General features: G+C 36.3%; 1 protein-coding gene across 12 annotated transcripts in view; it reads right to left on the reverse strand.

The window, feature by feature from the left end:
• LAMA2 (laminin subunit alpha 2) overlaps window positions 1-20,937 on the reverse strand; it is a 471,875-nt gene that overhangs the window by 111,190 nt on the left and 339,748 nt on the right. For all 12 annotated transcript variants that reach the window (XM_039324668.1, XM_039324684.1, XM_039324648.1 and 9 more), the window contains 7 exons: window positions 17,736-17,878; window positions 16,957-17,055; window positions 11,365-11,476; window positions 8,050-8,212; window positions 6,981-7,191; window positions 2,874-2,990; window positions 352-515 (listed from right to left, as the gene is read on the reverse strand). In XM_039324668.1, coding sequence (XP_039180602.1) covers window positions 352-515; window positions 2,874-2,990; window positions 6,981-7,191; window positions 8,050-8,212; window positions 11,365-11,476; window positions 16,957-17,055; window positions 17,736-17,878 — 1,009 coding nt within the window. The remainder of the gene's footprint in view (window positions 1-351; window positions 516-2,873; window positions 2,991-6,980; window positions 7,192-8,049; window positions 8,213-11,364; window positions 11,477-16,956; window positions 17,056-17,735; window positions 17,879-20,937) is intronic.

Genomic DNA, 20,937 nt, shown 5'->3' on the forward strand with positions numbered 1-20,937 from the left:
AGAACAAGAATACTGCAATGTCACAAGAAGAAACACTCATCTCATGCTAAAGAGCATTGATTCTACACTCCAAAGTTCAAAGGACTTAATTTCGTTGGAAATTCTTTCTCTCTCTTATTTTTTCTATTTATCAATCCAAAATCAAGAATAAGAACTGAAGTCAGCCTATTTCTTTGGGAAGATTGGGACATTGCCATCTTGCCTTGGGACAGCTTACACAAATATGATAATGGAGTTGGGGAATGTCTGTTTAATTGTCAAAAAGAGTTAAAGGAGAACATGTTTCCTCTATTTTCCCAGCTACATAATTCTAGAGTTCATGAAAGTGAAATAACAATCTTGTCAACTTACCCATCCAAAACAGCAGATGAATCATTCAGCTGGGCAGCATGAGCTTCTGCCTGCAGTACCTTTTCTGGAAGCTTCTTTCTTATGATATCTTTAGAGAGATTATCTATTTTATTTCTTAGCTCCTCAGAAAGCGAGTCTATTTTGTTCTTAATATCATCTATGTTCTAAGAAGAAGAAAACAGAAGCATGTTTAAGTAACCGACCGTTTAAGCACTGAAATTATAGCCCCTTGTAACAAGATTATTATCCTATTATACTGAAATAAATCAATGAGCTTTATCATCCATTAAAAGAATTCTGTCACCTATAGTTCAGATTTCTGCGTTTAGGATTCTACCTGCTTGGTCTCAAAGCTGAACTGAACTTTTATGGTCCTCTTGACTACACAAACTTAACTAATCACATCTTATCAGAATATAAAGTGGGATTTGTTAATTAATACAAAACTGTTATTTCATCAGCACTCTCACCTCAGCCACATTCAAAATGATATTTCTTGGATTCTATTTGCTTAAAGGCATAATGAAAAGTAATTTAGCCAATTAGTTATGAGAGGAACCCATTAGCAAAAAAGCACATTTCATTACGCCATCAACTTATGCCTTCAGCTAGAGCATGCTGTGAAATACATTATAATTGATAAAACTGTTCTTCATGAATTTTCTAGAACCAATTATCTATGCATAGTATTTGTTTCTGATTAAAATCAGAAAGATGGGCTAATCTAACATGGAGCTCTGAGAAGACAGGCTGCCCTCTTTTAAGACAGGAGGCATTTGCAAATTGAAGATTTTCATCAAACTATGATGAGACGAACACAACATTGTGGGAACAGGACAAAACATAGAGGTTGTCTGGACATATTTGTCCCATACTTAAAAGCAAGTTAGAAAAGGTCCATAATGAGGAATAGCATATACAATGAATATGATTAGAATATCTTCTTTCTCCGGGAAATAAAATGAATTGACTTTTAGGGTAGATACAAAGGCTACTGTCAGGTTCAGTCTAAGAACAACATAGAGCAATCCAGCAAAAGTTCACTTCTTTACTTACTCTTGCCTATACTACTCTAAACCTAACTGATACACCCTGGAAGATTCTAGGGAGTGAGTATCCTTAATCTCTTCCTCCTTCTCCAAGACAACACTGGGCTTCGTCTCTTCTCTCATCACCCTCCTTGGTTGTGCTCCCTCCTTCCTGGGAAACTACCATTTCATTGTAGTCCATTACTCTATTTCTCTGTCCATAGGAGCAATCTAGCAAAGCTTTATGAGGTGCATTTCCTCCCCTCCACCTGAAGCTGCATTTAGAATGTGTTTGGCACTTTGAAAATTGAACTTGACCTATTAACGTTATTTCCATGTAATAAAGAGAGTAATTGTCTTCATGGTCCCATACTTAAATGCAAGTCAGAAAAAGCTCATAATGAGGAATAGATATATACAATGAATATGATTAGAACATCTTTTCTCTCCAGGAAATAAAATGAATTGACTTTTAGGGTGGATAGGCTACTGTCAGGTCCAGTCTGTATTCTTGTCTCACTCCCATCTCAAGTACTCTTGGGATAGTATAGCAGAATTATAAACCCATGGAACCAAATGACTGGAAGAGAACATTGGACATCATGACCAATCATTTAAATGCTTAAGGTCAAATTAAAGCATCCACAGGTGTCTCCATGGAAGGACAAGTGGGGCAAATATTGACATATGTCATGAAATCAACCATGGGACTTGCATACTTGTGTCTGAGGCAGGTACAAAAGTTGAGGCTTGTCTTGTGATGTTTTGAAATATATTTTTCTTCATTCAAATTTGTACCGGATGACCATTGACGCATCCCAAACATTTTTATATCCAATGAAGGGAAGTTCATTGCCTCCAGTGGTGGGATTCAGCCAGTTCGCACCACTTCGGCAGAACTGGTAGCTAATTTTTTGTTGCCCAGGCTCAGAATGGACTTCCGGAAGCAACATCCACACAGAGAACTGGTTGTTCACATATTTGAATCCCACCACTGATTGCCTCCCTAAGCAATTGGTTAGGGTTATTATAACCAGCTTCCTTCCTCTACAAGAAAAATGCTTCCATTTTCCAAACATCTCAGAAGTAACAGTTGAATTACATAATCTACTTTTCAAGGGTCATTCTTAACTGAATTTTTTTGGGTACTGAGCATCTGACATGCCTAGGAAATTAAAGCATCAGCTTATTTATTCATACCTCATTAAAAAACACAAACATACAACTTGAAAAAATATATACTAATTAATTACTCGTATTCAAATATAAAGGAATCCTGCGGTTCAAACATGTCACTCTGTCATTTTAATCTTTGGAAGAGTTTTTTTGCTTCCTTCCCCTCTAACCTAACATTTAGCTTGGCCATATCCTCTGTATTTCAATATACTATTTATTCTATCTGAAAATATAAATTATATTTTTATTGCCTGCTGATTGTCTTTTATGTTGCACTGCATTATTGCCTCCACCCTTAAAACACACATCACATTTTACCTCCACAGCCAAATTGATTCCATTTGCAAGTTCATTAGTTTCACCAAGGATGTCATTCCCTTCTCTCAGAATATTTTCAGTTTCCTGTCGTCCATTTTCTATAGCCTGCTTCTTTTTCTATATGCAAAATATAGAAACACTTGTGATTTTACATACTAATAAACATCATATTTCCATTATTATTATTATTATTTCAATTAGTGCTGTGCCAACATTATATTTATAGATATATTTGGCTACTCACGTTCAATTTACTAGCAAAGGCATTGTTTGGTGTTTTGTTCATAAGAAGAGATTTACATTTTGATTCTCATAGGTGGGGTACTCTTAGCTATGTCACAAGTTGCTTGAATAAATCACCACTTGTATATCTTTCCTGAGCTTTGCTGCATGCAAGCAGTACTTCCCCCGCCACTTGCGCATCCTCCCTGGCCTAGCAGCAGCTAACCCAAGCCCCAGCATGTTTGTCCTGTGCTTCCTTGGCCACTTGTGCAGCCATTTACCTGCCCTGCCAGCCTGCTTGCAAGCCATCTGGAACTTGGCAGTTTCCTATTCTCCATATATACTTGACACACTCCTAGAACCCAGAGGGAACAATACTAACTTTGGAACTGGCATAGGAGCTTTTTTCCCTTCCATTCTGGAGAAAAGTAGGGAAAGACCATTGTTCTTTCTTCTGGAACCAAATCCATAAAAAATGAGCAGGATTGTGTCATAAATCTACCATTCATTCCTTTGGTTGTTGGAAATCGGCAGGAAGTTGCAAGGAAGTGCTCATTTAACGACCCAAGATCCTCACTTAATAGTGGAACTGTGGAAATGCTATCGGCAGTGCTTTTTTTCTAAAAAAAAAAAAAAAAAAAAGGTGCCGGAACTCACACACAACCCACCTTGCCTACCCTACAAGGTTCCATCCAAAAAAGGTGCTGGAACTCCGTTCTGGATGTTCTATGAGAAAAAAAGCCCTGGCCATCAGTAAATGGTGCAGTCACATGATGTTGGGTTTTACAACAACGTCATTTAGTGATGGAAATTCCAATCCCAATTGCTATTGTACAGAACTACCTGTACTTAGCACCTATCTGCAACTTCTTAAAAAAGCTGCATTTTCCCAGAAATTGTGCACTTGATTTTTTTTTTTTTTTTTAGAGAAGCAAAGAAATGAATTGTGCACTTGTCCCTCACTGCTACAATCTCACCAATCTTGAAAAGAGATGCTGGTTGCAAACAAGTGTTAAATTTTCATAGACCAATGCATCTTTTTGTATTAAATCCTTAACTAGTCCTTATATAAAGAAAATAAAGAGATGTGTGTTATACTTTATGATAACATTTAAAACTATATATTTTTGGGACAGTTTACCATGTTTCAGAAGATTAAACTGAGGGATGAAATTAAAAAATAAAACTTCAAGTCTCTGGAAGTCATGCATGACTTGAAGGAGACTCTACTTTCAAGAATAGCATCAACAGGGACAAAGGTGGACCTTTTCAATGGTTGTTCTCCTTCTCTGGAACAGCTTTCTCCTTGAAGTCCAAGTAGCCCCAACCCTGTTAAGCTTCAAGGAGGTCATGAAAATCTGTGAGTTTTAGCTGACCTTGGCAGCTGATATGTGATGAGGTTGTCCCCTCTCACTATACAACATTTTATTTAATTGAACTTTCATTATGCCCTAGTTCATTAGAAATGTTATTATTTGCTATGTTAATTGCTAGTTTACTCTTATTTATAAACCTTTTTAATGACTGTGGGATATGCGAGCTATTTAGAGATGGCAACAACAGAAACAGCATAAGAAACCCAGAACATTAAAAAAGACCTTCTACAATGTTTCCTATTACAAAACACACTTTATCAGAAAGCTAATGATGCTAAAAGTAATTTACTTGCCAAACACAGTTGTATTTTTCTTTCACATGAATCAAGCCGCCTGTAAATTGACAAAGCAGATGTCTATGGATGCTGATATTTCTGAACCCTGTCCATTTATTCTAGGCAGCTATACTAGTGGGTCAAGATCTGTAAAGCCTTACAGACATTACCTTATTCTGAGCAATTAATTTCCAGTGGGAAATCTCTGCCTGGCCTTTTCTGCTTCTTCTCTTGTTTATTGACTAAACCTTGATAACTACTCAGCTTTGACCATGCCTCTGCTACATTCCTCTGATTTTTGACTAAATATTGTAAGTGGTCCATTTTGGGATCCCTAGAAATTGAACACAATTATCTCTGGACTGATTTGCACTTAATTAGATATGAATACAGTACTGGACACTTTGAAAATGATTTGGAAGAACTGTTTTGGATATAATTCAGGCTTCCAAGCTACTTTAAGACATGCATTATAGATACATTTTTAAATGTTTCAATTTATTAAAGCAGTAATAGACTTTTTCAGTTTGAGGCTGACGCCAGAAAGAAAAACAGTATGCTTTAATAAATAGCAGAGAGCTGGTTTGCTTGTACAAAATCTAAAGTAATTCTTCCAAATAATTTCTAAACAGTGTTAAGCCTTAAGTGCTCAAAGCTTAATATAGTTCTTCAAGACAAAGGAAGGAAAAAAAAAAAAGAAATTCCTGCAGATTTTATACATACAAGTCCCACCATCAGAAACAATCCCCCAAACAACAAAAGTGTATCTTCCTGATTTGAAACATGGTGTCATGACACTTGATAAAAATATTCCAGAAGTCTAAATGATAAAAAAAAAATTTTGCTTTGAGTAAGTGGAATCACGTAAACACAAATAAAAAAAAGGTTTCTACACATTTATGTGCTATCTGTATGTATGCATTCAAGTTGTACAAAAAATCAGGCCTCCTAGACAAATTATAGTATAAATTACATTAAACATTCAGACTGGTTGCTATTTTCCTTTAAACCTTTCCTCATTTGACATATGACCTTTGAACATTCCTAAGTATAATAACATTTTCTCTGAAAATTTTAATTAAATATATTGTGATTGGCCTACGAACCTACCGAGGTGGCGCAGCAGTTAGAGTGCAGTACTGCAGGCCACTTTAGCTGACTGTGTTCAGCAGGTCAGCGGTTCAAATCTCACCGGCTCAAGGTTGACTCAGCCTTCCATCCTTCCGGGTAGGTAAAATGAGGACCCAGATTGTTGGGGGCAATGTAATATATATATATATACATTGCTTACTGGTGTACACCGCTTAGAGAGTACTTGCACTTAAAGCGGTATATAAGTCTCATAAATAAATAAATAAATAAATAAATAAATAAATACCCTTTGGACGCCCTCTATACAGAACAGTATCTCTCTCCCTCTCCCTCCCTCTCTCTCTCTAGGATGGGAGTTTGTAACCCTTAGTAATTTCTTCTTCCTACTTTAAGAGCTGACTGAGAAGCAATACTACCCTTAAGACTGTTAGCCAATGCAGCCTTGAAGCATATATATGGAAACTGCTACCATTGGATTAATAGTTACCTTTAGGCAAAACATGAGTGAGACATAAACAAGAAATGGAACACATTTATCTTCATTTGAGGTTGACTTTGCTCTTACTGTCATGGCTAAGCATTTGTTAATGTACAGTATAATGTGCTTTCAAGTCACTGCAATTACATTCAAATCAAGGAAAATCATTTACATCACTTAACTACAAAAGATATATGATGGTTTGATTTATAATGTGAATTTGCATATACTGTACTCATTTTAATTCCTTACTTGAGATCATGAGAGAAAAGAAAGTGTAGCCATAGTAATATTGAAGATTAATTGCCTCTCCCTGTGTGTATATGATTAGAATATCAACATAGAGCATGAAGTAAGGACCATACAGGACTCTAAGGGGCTTAGTTTACTTGAATTACTATACATTATATGTATTATATATTAACCACAAACTAGTCACTAGAATTTCTTTCCATTTTCTTTCTATTTCAATAATAATTTTGCTGCTGTAACTTATTCCAAATAGTAATTTAAATAATATATCAAAGATTTCACTAAGTTATATCCATAGCATTTTGGCTTTATTTTTAACTGGAAAATAAAGCTCCTTATCTTGTTCAGATGACCTCTGATTGATTATACATGAAAAAAGTCAGTAAAAGGGACTTTAAGACCAAGCACCCACCTCTATTGCTGTCAAGTTTCTTTGGTTGATTGCTGATAGTCTGTCTGCTTCTCGAATTTTATTAGTTGCTTCTCTTAACAGGTTCAGAGCATCATCAATTTTATCATGGTAGTCTGCTAGTTTCTCTTTGACTTCATTGTTTAGGTCTTCAGTTTTCTTCCTTGGCTCTACAAATAGCTTGTTGATGTTCCTCAAGAGGTCTTCTGCTGACCTACAGCATACCATAAACAATGTTGAATAATAGATCTTGCATTCTGTTCATTCTGCCCTCTTCTGATAGGGGTTTAAAATGGACTTAGTTTATGCAGCTATCCATTAGGACATGTTTCATTCATGATATTGCTTTGCAGTGCTTATGGGTTTTAGCAGGTATTAAACAGCTCCTTAGCTTGTCTCTTGCTGACAGATTCAGGCATAACCTCATTAATTGTTCAAATATATGCATTGGATTTAATTAGATCCTGAATTGAATAGTGAATCAGGCTGATACAGAAAGAAGTTGCAAATATCAAGTTCAAAGCAGAGATCCTCTGAAGTAGACTAATCTCAACCTTTGGGCTCCTTATTGATGATTCACAGAAGCAGAAAGTCATTTTACCTGCAAAACTCTGCATTTCTGCTGAAATTCCCAGATTGACGGATCTAGTTTCTATTTCCAGCGGCTAACTTCACCAAAGACTCTCTAAACTCAATACTTTTATCTATGTGGTTTTTAAAAAAGAGCCTTTCACAGAAGTGACCAAAGCTGTTGCTTCCTCAAGTCTCACTGTTCTAAAATCTATTCCTAATTTCATTTTTGAGGTAATAGTTGTAAATATATCATAATTCAGGATAAAAGTAACTCCAAGAAAACTCCGGTTAGGTTTTTTTAAAATTAATAAAGCTGTACAAAATAGATAGAATCTGGGGATATTAAGAACTCAATGACATTGATCCAACACACACACACACACACACACACAGAGAGAGAGAGAGAGAGAGTGTTTTCCCCAAATCTGAAAGGAAATTTGATTACAGGCATAGTAAGATCAATTATTATTTCATTTATATTTTCCCCTTTACCACTTACTCTAATTCATCTTGAGCTACTGCCTTTTGCACTTCCAATTTTCTCTTCCTAAGTTCTGCCATCATTTTGTCAACTTCACTTTGTAATTCTTGAAAGCTTTTGTCAAATGCCTTGTCTGGGATCCCAAGTGTCTCATTCAGTTTTAAAGCAGCATCATTTACATCTGCAGAAAGATGGCAAATTATGTTTGTCAACAAAATGCAAGCAGATAATGTTTAGCATATTCATTTGATTTCATTCATTTATTGAAATGTTCCCATGATATTCCTCATGTATGGGACTAGAAATATGTCCCATTAATCCAATAATAAATAAAGAGACAGCAGGATTGGACATCATGTTTCATATATTGGACCATAACCTATTTATATAAGCCAAGTCAATCAGAATAGAGCTGGAAGAGATCTTGGAAGCCTTCTAGTCCAGGGGTGTCAAACTGTCGGCCCGCGGGCCAGACGCATCATGTGGAAGCCGTGCTCACCCCATTGCCGGTAATGGCAAAACCGGCCCGATACTTTACGCAACATCATGTGACGTCGCGAGTTTGACATGCCTGTTCTAGTCCAACCCCCTGCTCAAGCAGGAGACTCTATACCAGGGCTTTTCAACCTTTTCAGATTGTACCATTTTTAGGACATGATAATATTTGAGTACCACCAGGGCTTAGCAAGGTGTCAAAAACTTGATGACTAAAAAAAGGAGGGGAATTTGGGGTTTTACTGATTAGATTCATTTGTTGTTATAGAAATGACTAGTTTATACCTTTGTGGAAAAGTAAAACATTGAGGTTCGATGTTAATGCTTCATTCTACTGCCACAGAGGAAGTCGGAAGTCAATGCCTTTTCTTTTCTTTTTCCCTTCTCCCCCTCACATTTCCCCCCTTTTTCCTCCCACTGTGTCCTACTATTTGCTTTTGTATTTTTGTATTTTATTCTATAATCTAATAAAAAGTTATAAACCATAAAAAAGAAAAAAAAATACCAGTTTTAATTTCTTCAGTGGCGGTTCCTTTGCTGAATCACTTTCCCTTTGCACTGACAAATGTATGGTGAATTTATCCATATTTATTAATATTCACTACTATCTTGCTGATCAGCTGGCTGGTTGGCCCTTCTTCCTCTCTCTCTCTTCTCTCTCTTTTTCCTCCCTGCCTGCTGGGCTCTCCTTCCAGTTTCTTCTCCATCCCTGTTGTCTTTTTTTCCCTCTTCTGCGTCTTTTTATATATCCTCTCCTTCCCCCCACTTTTTCTCTTCAGTGGACTTCCAACTGATTCCTCAAGGCTGTGCTTCTCCGTCTCTCTTTCTTCATCCCTTTCTCTTTAATCTGTTGTCTTTTTTCCCTCTCCCTTTCCTGCCAAAATTTCCTCTTTTTATATCCTCTCCTCTATCTCCCCTTCCTCCTTTTCCCTTCAGTGCACCTCCAACTATGCACTGCTTCTGGAAGCGCCAATCAGCTGGGACCTGGCACTGATCCTGGGGCTTCTGCTGAGCCCCAACAGCTCTACAGAAGTGCCAATCAGCTTGTAGCCATGTGCATAGATCCTGGGGCTTCTGCCCAACGCCGACAGCCCTGCAGCTCCAGCTCTCTCTCCCTTAGGCTTGTGCGGCACTGCCACCACTTCAGCTCATTCCCTTCCCCAGCTACACTTGCCCAAGATGGTCATGTACCACCAGACAGATGCCAAAGTACCACTGGTGGTATGCTTACCACTGGTTGAAAAGCCCCGCTCTATACCATTTCAGACAATGTTACATAATGTGTGCATGGTATTTTATTCAGCATTGCTGGAAAAGAATCACAACTCAGTTCTAAGAATGATATCAAGTTTTCAATAAAAATATATATCTGTCTGATCTTTTTTATTTAGTATGTTTTATAATCCCTAAATATTGCTTAATACCTTCTAATTACTATTCCCAATTGCATTCTGAAATTTACAGAATCAAATTCCTTTTAGGGATATAATTTGCTGAGTCTCAATATGCATGTATATCTTAATGATGATGATGATGATGGAAGGGATCTTGAAAGTCATCTAGCCCAACCCCCTGCTTGGGCAGGAAATCCTGTACCATTTCAGACAAATGGCTGTCCAGTCTCTTCTTAAAAACTTCCAGTGTTGGAACATTCACAGCTTCTGGAGGCAGGTTGTTCTACTGATTAATTGTTCTAACTGTCAGGAAATTTCTCCTTAATTCTAGGTTGCTTCTCTCTTTGGTTAGTTTCCATCTGTTGCTTTGTGTCCTGCCTTCAGGTGCTTTGGAGAATAACTGGACTCCTTCTTTTATGTGGCAGCCCCTGAGATATTGGAACACTGCTATCATATCACCCCTAGTCTTTCTCTTCATTAAATTAGACATATCAAATTCCAGCAACCGTTCTTTATATATTTTAGCCTCCAGTCCCCTAATCATCTTTGTTGCTCTTCTCTGTTCTCTTTCTAGAGTCTCAACATCTTTTTTACACCATGGTGACCAAAACTGGATGCAGTATTCCAAGTGTGGCCTTACCAAGGCATTGTAAAGTGGCATTAACATTTCATGTGATCTTGATTCTATCCTTCTGTTAATGCAGCCTAGCACTGTGTTGGCTTTTTTGGCAGCTGGAGCACACTGCTGGCTCATATTTGAATGATTGTCCATTAGGACTCCAAGATCCCTCTCACAGTTGCTATTATTGAGCAAGGTACCACTGATACTATACCTGTGTATTTGGTTTTTCTTGCCTAAATGTAGAACCTTACTTTTTTCACCATTGAATTTCATTTTGTTAGATAGTGCCCAATGTTCAAGTCTGTCAAGCTCCTTCTATATCTTAAGCCAATCTTCTGGAGTGTTGATCTATCTATCCTTATGCAAGCAGATGTTCATTTCCAGCAAGAAATAATGTATTTTTAAAGCCATTTTGAGAAATTAAAAATGTACGCTTAATGCACCTTGTAGAGTACTAAAACTATAAGGTGCTTTTTTTTTCTTCTTCTCTTACATGAAATTTTTACTAAGCTGAAAATAAACAACAGCAAAGCAGTAGTTACCCATTAGTTATTTAATCATAATAGCTATTCTTCTAGACTAAAAATGTTCCTGAAGGAGAACATTTAATTTCTGCTGTTCTGTGGTCGTAATTGCCAATTTACCAACAAACTACTCTCCTTAGATTTCAGGAAGCCTGCAATTATTTGACGATAGGTTCTGTGGTTTAACACAAAAGTCCAGTATTTTAATCAACCGATCCTCTCAGTGTCTTATATAATTATTCTTAAAATGTGCTGCTTTCCTTTCCTTAAGAAACCATTGGCATTTTCCCTTTCTTACCTTCTGCAGCCTGGAGGGTGACTTTGATGAGCTGTCCAAGCGACTTCGCTCTCTCATTAGTTGTCTTAGCATCCTGTCCAGTTTGTTCCCCATCTGCTGTCACCTTGGTCGCCTGGCAATACAGATTAAAGAAAAGTGTAATTAATGAACATGACAAGGAGATACTCCATCTGTCTGAATCTACTTGGAAACCTTTCCTCAAGCAAAAAGAGATCAATGAATTATTGATCAGATATACTGGAAGTGACACATACTCTTCCCAAGTACACAATTACATTTTATAACCACTTCTATCATTAAAGGGGCCACCAGAGGCTCAATTTTTCATTTCTTGGAGAACACATTGGAAAGAATAGGACACAAAGGAATTCTAGACAAAAAAAAATGGTTTTGTTCACACCCTGAAATATGTAAGACTCTGATGGAAATATTGGTGTCCCAATTGAAATAATGAATCTCTTAGGATTTTATTAGGCACTTCAGTCCTACTGATTTTAGTGTTACATGTCACTTGCTTAAGAACACTTATGTAGCACTTCAGAACAATTATGAATAAAAATATGAATTATGAATGAATAATTCATCATTTGTTTATTTGACTATACTGTGTAGATGACCAGGCTGAACTTGGGGGTGGGATCAAACACATTATCAGTCTGGATCCCCTATGACCCTAAAAAATACCTAAGTCCATCCCCCCTTGAAGTCCATTGACTCTTATCTGGCGCCAATTTGCCTTGACCATTAGTAGTTCAGATTCTTGGATATAGGTAACGTGAAATAAACTTGCACTACTTTTGAACTCTATCCTGGTTCCTGACTTTTTGCACCTGACATATACCTACCGTGTAATTTATCAACCATAAAACCCTCCTACTTTGGAATATAAATCACAATTCTAAATACAACCTTTGTGGGACAAATCAAAAATAGGAATTCGCGTTTACCCCGTTCTCTCTTGTTGCTGGAGAAGTAAATAAATCTCAGATATGCCAAATCTGCAATATCCTGGAAGTTAAGACCTCAATATCCAGTGGGTCTAATTTGTCAGGTGTATGGGAAAGAATATAAGTACAAAACAGATTGAAGAAAAGTGTAATTAATGAACATGACAAGGAGATACTCCATTTGTCTGAATGGTCTGAGAGATATTGTTTTTCTATTGTTCATATATTGATAGCCAACCAATTGAAAATATGGAAATAAAATGATATTAAAATTATACCATATCACTGAGATTCTGAACTCTCAGTGAATGTTGGTTTACAATAGTAAAGGGAACATTAACATGAGAAGCTGCAAAGTGAAATATATTATTTTATATGCCTAGAGACCCGTTGGCCTTTGTAATATCTTGCCAAATGAGGGGGGGGGGAAGCTTAAAACTTTTCTACATGATCAGACAGAACTCTGGGAAGAAGGAAATTGGTAAGGTTCTCCTTTCCACTAGCCAATACAATACAGATCTAGGTGTGATGTCTCTCTTGAATGATTTCCCAGACACCTCCTCAGTTGTCAGCTCAGGGGAGGATGAGCCAATTCCTAGCATGTCAGGAAGTGAGTTGATTGATGGCTCTGAACGGGGACCTGGAAGGGATTTGGCAGAGGCTTCAGCTGGGGAAAGTTTGCAGTGGCAGACAGCTAGGGAAGAGGAGAAGGAATTGCTTTCTGCATCTCATCCGAGAACACTTAGTGCAGAGAAAAGGCAGGAGCAGAAAAGGTCAATCAGACTACTCAAGATGGGCTGCACCAGAAGCTGACTATTTTCACAGCAGACAGATGGAGGAGTTGCTGGGAATGTGTTTGTTTTCTAGCTGTGTGTTTGATCGTCATGATTCCTGCTTCACTCTGGATTGACACCATGTTTGGAATTGTGCTTTGGAGACTCTGAACTTTTCTTGCCCTGTGAATTCTCTTCTGTGTGGATTTAAGTTTGCCTGATGTATTTAAGTTGTCTGGTGGAGTTAGTTTGTTTGAACAACTTTCAAGTGCTTTGTGGACTATTGGACCATTGCTTCTGTTGACTAAACTTGGTCTGCTCGTGGCTGGACTTGGTTGGGACAGTTCTGGGCTGGGGAATATTAGTAAACCCACTAAACTACAGTCACGCAGTATATGTGTCAGTGAGAGGGGCAGTACACTAGGAAACGTCATTGGTTGGCTTCACATTATTAATGTGGACCTTTATTTATTGAATAAACCTTTTACTGCTGGCTTCACATAACACATTAGATCCAAACTGAACACCTTTTGCCTTAATATAATATATAAGTACAGTGATATATTTTGAACAACTTTCAAGTGCTTTGCGGACTATATTTTATGGACCTAATTTCTGGTGTGTGGAATCCATTATAAGCAAATATAGCCACAGATTGGTAATTTATAATTTAGTTACATTATAAATTTACCAACCCAAATCAATTATTAAAATAGTTTTAAGGATTTTTTTTACTACAGTGAAATTTAAACCAAAAAATAAAAACAATATAACAATAATATTGGTTGTTTTTGGAAACACAAATGACACCCAATATATGTTAGCACATCTGGACAAAAAATTTCTGACCATTAAGCAGTAACAAAGAAAGACCAAAAACACTTATCTCTTTTCTAGTGACTGGGTGGATTTTTGCTATTAAAATTTTCAAATGGTATAGTTCTAGTATTTTCTGTCTCTTCCAAACAAATGTAACTATATAGGGAGAAAGTATATCGAAGGAAGAACTAACATTTTATTTTCCAAACATCCATTCTATCAAAGTTGGTTTTTATTTTTGTCTTGAGTATCATTTATCATCATCATTATTTTTTTCATCTACTTAGTTTTCTTTAGCCAAGGAAATGGGCAGCTGACCTATACTTCATCTTTAGACACTGACCATACTGATTTTGTCAACTTAATAGCATTTTTTTCTTCCCTTAATCTATTATTCTATTCTATGAGTTTTCTAACATGCTCCCTAATGAAGAGATTAGAGATATTTTTCAATACTTGGACATTTTTGAATGCACAGAATTAACATATTTCCCAATATGGATTTTGAGTTTGTCCAGCAAACATCCAAATTTCACCAATGTGGAGTCAGTTCTTCGGTTTTTCTTTTTTTTTTTTTTTGATCACTAGGTGGCAGACTTTCTATGGATATAATCTTCTACCTGATAACTAATGAAAATTCCAGTTTTTGTAGTTTGCAGTTTTTACTAATGAAAAGAATAACCAACAGGAGAGGTGTCATCTCAGGAGGATTTTACTTTCAGAAAACAAAGGTTTTAATAACAGACTTTTCACCCCTCCTTTCTAAATGAGGTTTGCTTCATAGGATCTAAATCACAACTGAGATTTGACTTTGAGGCAGGATTTTCTTTTTCTATTGCTGTGTGCCTCTGTTGGGTTACAAATTAAAATTTATTATTTCTTTGCACTTCCTTTCTAAATAAATGGTATTACAAATTTTAAAAACGTAAAACATGCTAAAAGTATGCCCCTTTTCTATGTTTCATTTTAGAACTTTATAATTAAAAACACATGTAAGAGAAAATAAAGAAGAGTTTATATGACATATTGCCATTGTTTATTTTAATTTAAATTGACAGAATTTTTGTCCACAGAGATATAAATAAGAGGAGGACTCAAGGAAAAAAACCCCTATTAATTAAAAAAAACAAACACGGTGTACCTGGCACAGTAGCCTATCATCTCCCCAATCCTGGCCCTATCCCCATTCAATGCAACTTCTAAAGCAGCCATGCAAAAACTCCAGCTGCTTTAATTATTTGAAAACTGGTCCTCTGCATTCCAAAGCACATCTTTTGAAAGAGATGCATAGTCCTAGGGGTTTCATTCCATAGTAAATATTCTAGGAAGGAAATACGCTTTGAGTATTTTCTTTTTTGATTATGCCAGGAATACCAGAGCCAGGAGCATTTTAGCCCTGGGACGTTCCACAAAATCTATTTTGGAGCTATCTGGTTCCACATCTGTCAGTATTCAGCCATTGTACAGGTTAATTTTTCCAGCTCAGCTAGCTGGGATTTCCAGCTTCTTGGTGGGAACTTAAGACAAACCCTATTGCCCATCTCTTGGGTTTCAGCTGACATAACATTCTTCCCTCTTGATGAGGGAAGACTGTTTCAATAAATTCACAAATATTCCTTTAACAACTCATTTTTTTTAAATAGACAAATTCATATCGCTTGCTTTAAAGCACAGCAAATATTGAGATAAGCTGATTTAGCTGGTGAAAAACTGAAATGAAATTGATAAGAATCTGTCTTTTGTGCCTTCTCTTTGGCAAGAAACTGCCCAATTGTTGCTTAGGGCTCTTCTCTGCCCCAAACTGCATTTGGATGGCATAGCAATGAGTTTATGTGCTAGTAATTTTTCCTTTTCTTTTTGTGGAGAACTGGGAAATGAAGAGGTTTTTTTAGTTGCTCTAAGACAATTTATTTCTCTTCAACCTTCCCCATCGACAATTTTGGCTATTCTTTACATGCCTGCAGGCTGTAGTCATTGGTTTGAATGTTCTCACCTGCCACTGAAGCAACCTACAAACATGGGTACAGCAAATGGGAAATGCGTTTCACTGGAAAAGAAGCTGCATTGTAATTTATTTTGTCAAAGTTGCTTGCCCACACAGAAAGAATTCAGGAAACCAGGCTGTAAACAACCAGCTGGAAACTTCACTATCAGAGAAGAGACCACAGACCTTTCTTCAAAGATAGGCTGGCAAAAATATAAATCATAGAATATACCCTAATGTACTCAAGAGATATGCTGGTTCTATTGAAAACAGTTCACTTGCTGAGATACTTGTATCTATAGATATTTCATCTCAATAAACAAATAAAACTGTGAGAAGTGTGCTTGGAATAGAGTGAGTTTTGAATCAGACAGTTGCCAAATAGCCTTATTCCTTTTTGCAACCATTGAAAACTATCGGCTTTTAAAAACAGAGGATGATGAGTTGGTGTTTTTGCATCTATTCCTTTGATCTATTGTTCAGTTACATTTTTATTTTTGTCTTGCAAACAAGACAAATGTACAGAATATATTTTGGAAATGTGGATGGGGACTTTTACTGCTGCAATGGGGTCCTGTTCAATTTTTTTTTTTTTCACTTTTGTATTGGTCATCTGGAGCAGAACACTAATTAGCTGAGAATATTCTCTCCCTTTTGAAATTGATTCCACATTTTGCTTTATCATGGTTTGAATGGGTGGATTAGTAGATAGACATGGTGTTGGTTAATTCATCATTGTTTTAACATTTTATAATTGTTTTCTTCTGATATGTAGAACAGCTTTCAATGCTACCAAAAATCTTTGTTAAATTAAATCCTGGGAGTAGCCTAGGGTTTCTCAAGTAGGTGTCACAAAAATGCTGGTAATGAATTAATCAATCAATCCATTAGAAATTATATTATCAATGTCCTATATGTTTTTGTATATAGACATTGCAAAGAAAATACAGATGGAATCCTGGCAGTCTGGCAGTCATGTGGCTCCAGTAAGCTGAGATAAAGTCATGAGATCCCATTATTTTAAATGAATTCAGAATTCATTTATTTGCCATTTGCTTGCCAAACTTACCCTTGTCAGCAGTTCATCCATTTCTATCACAAGAGTATCTAAATTCTTCTGTGCCAAATTAAGAAGTCTTTCTGGTGCTTGCTGAGGTGACAATAAATGCTGAAGCAAAAAAAAAAAAAAGAAAATTTACTTTGTGGGTGTAATACTACTAGTATATACTATAAATTCATGCTTTCCATCCTGGTGAATGAAGCTCCATCTTAATCTCAATTACTGTAATGATGTATATGAAAATAATTTATCTGAATATCTTTATGTAGAAGATAAAGCATACATGCATATGGGAAAAAGTACCATTATTAAATATGTAAAGTGCCCACTTAAATATATTACATGTTAGAAAGGTTATTTAGGAGATGGCCAGGCTGAGCCTAAGAGAGGGTGTCAAACACATAATCAGTCATGAGTCCCTGCATACTCACAAGAGATCTAAGTCCAGCCCACTTTGAATGCCCTTCTTAACTCCTGCTAATTTCTCTTGACCGTTAGTAGCTCAGATTCTTATAGAAAGCTTGCAATAAATCTTTATACTAATTAGAACTGCCCAAATCTCCTGATTTCCTTGGCACTTGACAAGTTGTTTTATAATACCTCTATGATTTCTTTATATTAACAGTTCTTTTCTTCAATCAGAAGAATTGAAGAATCAGTTCATTATGATAATAGTTAAAGCAATTAAACCATTAATGCATGTTTTTAAAAAAAATCTAAGCACAATAAGATATATTGATTAATGCTACTATGTGAGATCCAGATCACGTTGATGGACTTGATTATACCTTTAATTCTTGGGTTGTGTTTTCAAAGGAATAAAGCATTCTATATGGTGGATAAAGTGGTCCACTAAGATTAACACTTAGAGTCATCTGATTTAACTGATCCAAGTCACGGAGAAGGACACCAGTGCACTCATCATCACAAGCTGTGAAAGAAGACAATAAAAAATATTTATTCCTGTTCCACATCTGAGGCACATACTTCTTATTTCAACTGAGAAACATTTTATAGTATACATAAAATTCTCAAAAATATAAGGCCACTAACGTTCAGTAACTGGTTCCTAAAAATTCATGGAGCAATAAAAGACAGAGAAACAAAGATGGCTCTAGTAGATTGGATAAATGGATATAAAATTGTCCAGATCTAGTGAGAAGGCCAGTGTGACATAAAATACTCTTTAGATAAGAGCTCAATATATAATTTTTAGAATAACAAATACAAATCACATTGCACAGCCTAGAGCAGCTTAAAATCTTGTTTACTTTAGGTGGGGAGGAGTAACAGAAGAGCAAAGGGCAAGAAAAGATTTAAACAAATTAATTTAATAGATACTTAAGGCCCACTTCAATTATATATCAGTATTAATAGCTTAAATTAGAGAGTAATGGGAGAAATAGTGGTAAAGCAATTGAAATAATGGCAGCCAAAAAAGAGCATTTTAAGGAAATATATTAGTAATATTTGACACTCAAGGCTGGGAATTATGCAGAAGTGCGCAGAAACTTGATGTATAGAACAAGGGACAGAATGATTTAGGGAATATGTAGTGGGTGAATAGTGCATTTATGCATATTCCAATATGCATTTCCAGATGGAAAGATCTTCTTACTAAAATTGCAATGTGTTTCCACCTTTCTCAGCTTAGCAATATTTTAGGAGTAAGAAAAAACAAAGGAGGAAAATACAAAAGATGATAATCCTCAAAATTCTGTAAGCAAGGCAGAGTGATTGCACTTTTTTTTATTGATAAGCATTCACAAAAATCTAAACCACCATTCTAACATCACCAGATCCTTTTGGTCTGGAGAGGACTAAAATCCAACCCTAAACCCTCAGGTGGTTAAAATTTAATGATATGCTAAATTAAAGCTAAATAAACCATATTATAAAGTCTGGTTTCTGAGCCAGGCTAGTATGTAAAGATTGCAAGAAACAAGCCAATAAGCTCCTAGTTTAAATCTTTGTTTATGATTGATTTAAATTAATTAGCATCTCTTTGTTTTTTGTGGTGAAAGATGGCTATTTATTGATCCACTTAGTTTTTAATGGGCAACGCTACTGAACTACTTTGACAATATTTGGATATACAATGAATAACTGCATTTCAATTTTTTAAAGCTATTGTAAACAGTTAACCATCTGCATATGTGTATGATTTTTCCAAGTAGGAATCACATTCTATACAGAAAGATTATTATTCTAATGGTTAAACAGGAAATTATATTTGCTTTGCTTTGCACATATCACTTAGATGAGTTGGGCAGTGCAGATATTTAATAAATAAATACAAATAAATAAATAATGTTGAATGAAATATGAATGGTCTATGATTCAGTGCTTGGGTTAGTTCCAATTCCTCACCCTCATGTGCTAAGACTTGTCCATTAAAATGAAAGGATAACCTTTTAAAAACCAAAGAAAAGATACATGATCATCGAAGAAGTCTTTTTCTAGATATTCTTCCCTCTCTTCCCTTTCATATTTATAGATGATTGCATAAAGCCTTGACCTTGTCTGCAATTTACCAGAGTGTGTTAATAACTTAAGGCTATTCTTACTTTGCACCCAACCTATTCAATAAAGAGCTTTAATTTGACACTAAAGGATGTTCCCCATGGTTCACTTGCAATATTCTCCACCCATCTGCCAGCCAATCTCCTCATTGTCAATCCCAGTTGTCCCTGTTCTATTAGGAAAGGCAGCAGGTAAAAGAAAAGAGAGTTTTAATAATCAACTAACACAGGGGTTGATTTATTGCCGAATAGCAGTGATGTAATGATCTTATTTAATCATCCTCTGAACCAGGCCACTGGGTCAGAAAGAAAATACAGGTAGTCCTTAACTTATGACTGTTCATATGTTTGAGGTTACGATGGACTCCCCAAAAGGTATTTACTACTTTAGTCCAAAGTTCTGGCAGCCCTCCTATGGTCACATGACAGCATTTCAGGTGCTTGGCAACCAGTGCACAACTGTGGTTGTATACAGCATTCCATAGTTATGTAATCATGATTTATGACATTTTTGCTGAAAACTGACATTTACTTCTGGTTTTCTGCAAAAATGTCCCATGGTGAAAAATGGGTTCACTTAACCACGGCGTTCACTTAATGACTTTTGCAGAAAAGATCATAAAATTGAGTTAGTCACATGATAACCCACTTTATAGCCATCATGACCTATGGCCATAATGGGCAAGCTTCGTTAAGGTTATAAGTTGAAGACTACGTATATTAAACATGCAATGTCAAATGAATACTGAGCATAGTGGTAGATCAGTAATTCTACATTTCTTAATGTAGAGGGAAAAAAAATAACTTTATCTAAAAAATAATGGATGAATAGATTATAGTCATTGTCATTATTCCCTAGGCTATATTGTTTGCCTTACCACAAATTACAATGGTGCAACTTCCAATTACTTCGGCCACCTAATGAGAAGGAAGGACTCACTGGAGAAGGGCCTAATGCTGGGAAAGATTGAGGGCAATAGAAGAATCGGACGACAGAGAATGAGGTGGCTGGATGGAGTCACTGAAGCAGTAGGCGTGAGCTTAAATGGACTCCAGAAGATGGTAGAGGACAGGAAGGCCTGGAGGAACGTTGTCCATGGGGTCGCAATGGGTCGGACACGACTTCGCAACTAACAACAAAAACTTCCAATTGTTGGACTGTTGTTTTGATCCTCCCTGGTCATGTTTCTTTGGTTTGCATTGATGGAAGTTAAAGAGCTGCATGTTCTCTTTCTAGAATGACATCTAAAAGCATCTTGACATAAACCATTATATCCTAAGCAACTGTTTGCTTGCATATATGGCTTGTGTACATTTGCAGGCACAAGTTCCTTACCCAGTTAGAGATGTATTTCTACAAGTCAACATTTGATGAACTTTTATTCCCTCTTGTGCTGTTTTATATCCAATTAAATTTAGGACAGATTTTTCTTATTTTAAAAACAGGTATGTGCTGTTTCGGTCAGCT

This window comes from Crotalus tigris, unplaced genomic scaffold, assembly GCF_016545835.1.
Source record: "Crotalus tigris isolate CLP2741 ecotype Arizona unplaced genomic scaffold, ASM1654583v1 scf7180000017611.44802233496:7321179, whole genome shotgun sequence".
NCBI lineage: Eukaryota > Metazoa > Chordata > Lepidosauria > Squamata > Viperidae > Crotalus > Crotalus tigris.